Genomic DNA, 6,791 nt, shown 5'->3' on the forward strand with positions numbered 1-6,791 from the left:
AAGTGTTGGAAGATTACCAAGATTGTAAATAATTTGAGATAACAGAATACTGGCTGAACATTATTTTGAAAGGGAACTTTTGCATGTATTTTTATGATGACATTTATCTCCAGGGAAAAAAATTAGAAATGCTTTTCTGAACACATAATAAGTTGAAGAGCCTCTTCTAGTTACATATATTTTATGATGAATTATAGATTCTATTTTATGTCAGCTCTGTAAGTAAGAGCTAAGGGGAGAAAAACCCTGGAGACACAGAGCAATGACATGTTTTCCAGTTCATTAAAAATGAAGTCTCCATCTGGAATTGGACTGTTGTTTCTTTTTGCACCTTGCCTAAGGAGAGAACATGATAAAATAAAACCACTCCAAGCAATCCCCATTAACTCTACTGTGTAAATGAACTACATCTCCTTTTTCAGAATATAAATAGACTTTTTTCTTTATCAATAGTATGAAATTGCTAATGGAAAACAAAGTATTGACTTTCTCAAATTATATTTTTCCTGAATTTTAAAGTCTATCAAGTAGCGACAGTGCTTTGAATTTGGTCCCTACTCTCCTTATTGGTGTGGTAAAAATAAAACAAGAATAGAAATAGAAAAGAAAACCAGGGAAAGAAAAGGGCTTCACAAACAAATTTGGCATTACTCTGTCTTTAGAATCTTAAGAAGATTAAGGAGAATATTGATGGGGATGAATAAATAGTGAGAATCAATTTAAAGAACATTTATTAGGCCCTACAGTACACCTGGAACTATGGTAGGCACAGTGCATCAAAAGAAATTGGCTCACTTGGTTAAGCGTCTGTCTTTGGCTCAGGTCAATGATCCCATAGTCCTGGGATCGAGTCCCTCATTGGGCTCCTTGCTCAGTGGAGAGCCTATTTCTCCCTCTGCTTACCTTTCCCCCTGCTTGTGTGCTCTCGCTCTCTTCTTGCACAAATAAATAAATAAAATCTTTTTAAAAATTTAAAAAAATTGTTGCCTGGTCTATGTCTGGTTATAAAACAAGATAAATGTGAAACCAGCTAGCAATGCTAGCTTTGTAGCACCTACTCTAAGCCAACCATCATGTTAATAAGTATTAGGAAATAAAGATAAACAAGCAATAAAAGCTTACATTTAATGGATAAGCACTGTGTCAGTCTGCTAGCCACTTTTCATGGATTATTTCATTTAATCTTCAGAACAATCCTAAAGTAGATACTATTATCCTCATTTTTTTCCAGTGGGTATATTGACACTTAGAAAGGTTAAATAACTTGCTGAAGGTCAAATAACTAGAAGGAATTGTGGTAGGGATAGGATTCGAACCAAAGTCATTTAACTTCAGAACCAATGAATGTAACTGCTATACTCCAAAATTCTTGACATTGAGGAACTTACAGTCTTTGGAGAGGGAGGTAACCCCCTGTAAAGATAATTATAGGAGAATACATTGAGAGCATTTTGAAAACTATTAACATTGTTGTGAAACAATGAGAGAGCCTACCAAGTCTGCAGGTCAGAGAAGCTTCACAGAGGTGGTCACATTTGAGCAGGTCTTGAAGGATGAACAGGATTTTACCAGAACTTGAGGCCAGAGCATCTGAAGTGCAATAAAGTAAAATCACTAAGGACTGAGGTTAAAGGAAAACATTTGGGAAGGGAAGAGTTTTATGCCAAAGTTAGAGGTTGAAATAAAAGTGCAGCAAAAGAGGTTTGGTGGTGGGCATATGCTGATTGCACATGGTGTTCCCTCTGCTTGAAATGCTGCTCCTGTGGCCTTTCTGCCTATCCAGTTCTTATTTATCTTTCAAGACTAGACTTCTGTCAATTCCTTTGTGAAACTTCCCAAACTGTCTATGTGGGCAAGTTATCTAACCTCTCTGAGCATGAATGTTCCATTTGAACACCTGTCTCACAGGATAGTCATAAAAATTAGGTTTAAGTGTATCTGTAAGTTTTCTGGCACATAGTAGATGCTCAATATTTATGAAATGCATAAAAAGCCAGAATTGGCTTGGTGTTTAGAAGGCTGAACCCTAAGAAGTTTTGAACTGAAGGAGCCATCTGTTAGGACTTCTGAACCTTCTTACATTTTCCTTAAATCATACCAAGGATCTCTAGTTCTCTGAGGTTCCTGAAGCTAAGAGGTCTTTTGCTTTATATATTAAATTTTATATGCCTTGTACATAATGTTTGTTAGTAGTCTTTCTCCCCCATTCATCCTTAAGCTCCTACAAGGGCAGAAGATGTAGTTCTGTTTTGTACACTGTTTTATACTCAGCAAAAATGCCAAATAGTTTGTAACTAACGTCTATTTGTTCAATGAATGAATGATGGATGCATTGCAACTATCTGTTGTATGAATGAATGATTCTCTTTCTGGTCTCCTGTTTAGACTCTTCGCCTTTAAATTCCTGGAATACAAATATAAAACAGATTTAAGGCAGAGAAGTTGCTTTCTATTCTTTTCAAAACAGAAGTGCAAAAGCATGTTTCCTAAGTGTGATGACATTAACAGAGAGTGACATCTGCTGGTTGCTTGTTAGACAAGACAGTTAAGTGTTAAAAAGTGAATAATAAAGTGTAATAAATTAGACTCCTAGATATGACAAGGTAAGAATGATAAAATAAGGTAGTAGAAATAAAAAGAAAACGTATTTTAAATTTCCACCCTAGAAAAATTAAAAAAAAAATGCTGGTTGTGGGTTTTCAATTCACTGGACTTTTAAAAGAAGCAGTAGATTCTTTCTCTCTCTCTTCTTTAAGTAGGCTCCCTATCCAGCGTGGAGCCCAACGATGGGCTTGAACCCACAACCTGAGATCAAGACCTGAGCTGATATCAAGAGTCCAAGGCTTAACCGACTGAGCCACTCAGGCTCCCCAGGAGTAGATTCTTTCAAAAATGGTTTTTACAAAAACTGCAACACAGCCAACTGGTGGCGGAGAAAATGAATTGATTCGGTCTGAGAAAAGATCCTGACTTGAGATGAGATGCAACTTCAAAGGGGGCAATAAGACGACTCAAAGGTTGCCGTATTTTGCAAAACCTTCCGGGTTACAGGAAGACTTTATTCCCAAAGCAGGATACCTCTAAAGTCTGTCGGAAACTGCCTGGGGAAAGCCGGTAACTGCCGACACCGCACGTTGTTCAGAGGACAGAACTACTTACTGAGGGCTCAGGGCCCGGGAAAGAAGCAACTGAGAGCGACTCTCGCGGACTGGTTGGATCGCACGTTCGGCCTCAGATTGGTCGAGCCTGCCTGGGCTGCGGGAAAGAGGGGGGAGCGGAAGCGCGCTCTTTCAAACTCGCCGGGCAAACGTCGCTGCTGGTAGGCCACTTCCGGCGTAGCCATGGCGGCTAACGCTACTACTAACCCGTCGCAGCTGCTGCCTCTAGGTAATCGTAGGGAGGGGGACCGGAGCGTTCAGGTTAAGTGTTGGGGGCCAAGGGGCTGCGGCTGAAGTAGCCCTTAGCCGAGTGTTAGAGAAATGTGTGGATGAAGTGCTTTACCCCTCCGCGGCTCGTCTCTGGGCCCCCAAGTCTCTGTGGCCCCGGGCCGCCCATGCCTTTTCAGCGTGGTAGGGTTCCTTGAGGCGGGGACCTGTGACTCCCCAACCAAACCGTCACCCGAAAAGGTCCACACGTAGTAAATGCGTCTTCGGCCTTCTTTGTTGTGGGCTCGCCTCTACAGTCATGGGTAGCACCCCCACTCCACCTGGCATTTAAGTTCTCCAGATTAGACCCTGTTGTATGTCTGACTGGTTATTGAGAGAAGCACCGGCACCTGGAATGACCCTAAAAGAGAGATCTGGAAACTGGTTTTGTTATTCAGCAGTTACCGAGCCTCTATGCACTAGACACATGGCTGGGCTGGGCACTATTCGACAAATTTAAATCACACCCATTGCCTTCAGATAGCACACAAACCATTGGAGGAGATAGAACACTGGACAAGTAAACATCATGCCAAATAATTGCTAAGCCAGCTAAAGAAATGTTCAAACTGCTGTCAGAACACAGAGATAGTGACAGGAAGAAATCTCTGGTGAAGATGGCTGTGCCTGTCTCTTCCAGTATTTTGTAGCTGAAGAGTTGATTGAGTTATTGGAGGTGCTGTGACTTAAAAGTTTTCATTCCTTCGTTCCACAAACTCTTTTTGAATGCTTGGTATATGCCAGGCATTGACCGTTGAGGATATAGTCATGGGAAAACAACCACAGTCTCTGCTCTCATGGAGCTTAGACTCTGAGGGGAGGGGGTTCATATGTTAATCACATAACCTAAAATAACATAAAACCACAATCGTGCTAAATTTCAACAAAGGAGAGGTAAGTGGTAAACAAAATTTTTGTTAATTATGCAACAGGGATATGTACTATAAGATCTAAAGTTTTTGAATGAATACTTTTGCTGGTTTATCTTTTACCATATGCAAGTAACAAGTGCCAGTAGGCACTCAAATATTTGTTGAAGTAATGAATAGGTAAAATAATCTTTTTCCTCTCCCCATTCTCTCTCTCTCTCTCTCTTTTTTTTTTTTAAATATATATATATAGAGCTTGTGGACAAATGTATAGGATCAAGAATTCACATTGTGATGAAGAGTGATAAAGAAATTGTTGGAACACTTTTGGGATTTGATGACTTTGTCAGTATCCTTTTAAAAGGTGGTGGTGGTATGGGTTTTTCTTCAGTATTTAAGAACAGAAATAATATTGACAGTACTTACTGATTATTATAATGAAAATTTATTCTCAGCATGATAGCGTTCTAAGAGGTGTGTATACTGAAAGAAGATAAAAGTTTCTACCAAATACAAGTATTCTGTATTTGAGCCATTGTGTTAAACACTGTAATAACACTGAATAAAGGTAGAAACCAGAGTAAATTCAACCTTAACACCAAATTTCAGATATGGTACTGGAGGATGTCACTGAATTGTGAGTAGTGTTAAAAATTAAAGAAATGGTGGGGGGGGATCTCTCTTTAAGTCAATTTTAGTATTAATGAGTTTCAAATGATTTATGAAGAAGCATTGCTTGTTGGAAATACCTTAGAGATAGAAATTTTATCTACGGACGCTGGTAAAATTGGATCCTGCAGTGATTACCATGATGTAATTATTAATGAATTGTTAGGAAGTTAATGGAGACAGAGCTTTAAGACAAAAACTAAAAACAGCCAAGGCTGTTTGGGCTCAGGGAAATCAAGGTACTGATAGAACATTTCACTGTGTAGCATAAAATATAAACGATGGCTCCATTATATTAGTTTTATTTTTATTTATTTTTATATTTTATTTATTTGATAGAGAGAGACACAGCGAGAGCGGGAACACAAGCAGGGGGAGTGGGAGAGGGAGAAGCAGGCTTCCCGCTGAGCAGGGAGCCCGATGTGGGGCTCGATCCCAGGACCCTGGGATCATGACCTGAACCGAAGGCAGACGCTCAACGACTGAGCCACCCAGGTGCCCCCCCATTATATTAGTTTTAAAGATCATAACCAGTGTCTGCTTTCAAAATTGAGTTGATTACAGATTTGTTTAATGGATAGGGATTAGTAGTAAGTAAAAGTAAAAAAGTGAAACTAATAAACATTCCATTTCATATTTGATCTCCTTGGCAAGTTTCAGCTTCTTTTATGAAGATCAGTCCTAGTGGGTGTGGATCTTAGGCCAGATCGTTCACTGTGTTGCCTTTGGTCATCCAGTGGCTAACCTTTGTCTCTGAAAACCACAGATACAATTGCATGACCTCACATTCATTTGTATACAAGAATAACTTTTTAGGGATCAGAATGTTGGCTTTGACTATCATTATTTATCTTGACTCTTATTTTATCTCTTCATTTAGTGAAATCACACCAGAAGGAAGAAGGATCACTAAATTAGATCAAATTTTGCTCAATGGAAATAATATAACAATGGTAAGACAGTGAAGCTGTTTTTTTTTTTTTTTTTAAAGATGTTAGCCCATTTTTGTGAGGCAGGTATTACAGATTACCTGCCTTGACTAAATGTTCAGGGCCCAGTGGTGCTTAAGTTGGGAAGGAGATGCTCTTGTGATCAGGACTCTAAAGCTGAGCTACTGAAGATGACAATAGGCTTAGAGATTAGTTTGCTTGGGCTTTTTAATCTTTTAGTTTGCCAAGAATCCTTGTTTAGGCTCTAAATATTAATTGATGATGTTGGGAATTGTAAACAGAAGCAATGACCTGGAGAATATGGGAATGTGAGGGAGGGGCAGAGAGGCACAGTGGCTTTGATTGATGAGGAGGGGTTTTTAGATGGTGTGGGTGGTGGTGTTACTAATAAGCTCTTTTTCCTTCTCTGCAGCTGGTTCCTGGAGGAGAAGGTCCTGAAGTATGAATGGATTTCCTTGACTTAACTCTGTTTTTTCTTATAATGACAACAAGATAGAAAAATTTTGTTTAACCTTTTAATGTTTGGATTCTGTAAAGCTAAATTTCCCGTTAAAGGGAAATGTTTTGAAGATGCATTGTAAATGCTCATTTTTGTAAGTTAATCATTATTATCTTGGAAAAAGAAGAACAGTTTGTTCTTTGAAGACTAAAATAAAAGTGTTTTTGGTTAACTGTTGTTTTACTTTTTGTACTGCAATAACCAGTGTAACAAAGATTGTAGTTATTTTGTCACTTGCTTTCCTATAATTTTGTCCATTTGCTTCCTGATTTACGTGACCATTTGATTCTCAAACAAAAATTGTTCCAAACAAAATGACCAACTTTCATTTTGAACAGTTGCATTTTAAAAACCTAAAATGATTACTTACAAAATTCAA

General features: G+C 38.7%; 1 protein-coding gene across 1 annotated transcript; it reads left to right on the forward strand.

Moving 5' to 3' along the window:
• The first annotated feature begins 3,232 nt into the window (after window positions 1–3,232).
• On the forward strand, window positions 3,233–6,503 carry LSM5 (LSM5 homolog, U6 small nuclear RNA and mRNA degradation associated). Its single transcript, XM_006728869.3, has 5 exons — window positions 3,233–3,387; window positions 4,548–4,643; window positions 4,904–4,931; window positions 5,844–5,916; window positions 6,326–6,503. Exons 1-5 carry the CDS (start codon window positions 3,342–3,344, stop codon window positions 6,356–6,358), a joined length of 276 nt encoding a protein of 91 aa, XP_006728932.1. The 5' UTR covers window positions 3,233–3,341; the 3' UTR covers window positions 6,359–6,503.
• The last annotated feature ends 288 nt before the right edge of the window (window positions 6,504–6,791 follow it).

This window comes from Leptonychotes weddellii, chromosome 12 (genome assembly GCF_054177405.1).
Source record: "Leptonychotes weddellii isolate Sample4059 chromosome 12, ASM5417740v2, whole genome shotgun sequence".
In the NCBI taxonomy this organism is placed as follows: Eukaryota; Metazoa; Chordata; class Mammalia; order Carnivora; family Phocidae; genus Leptonychotes; species Leptonychotes weddellii.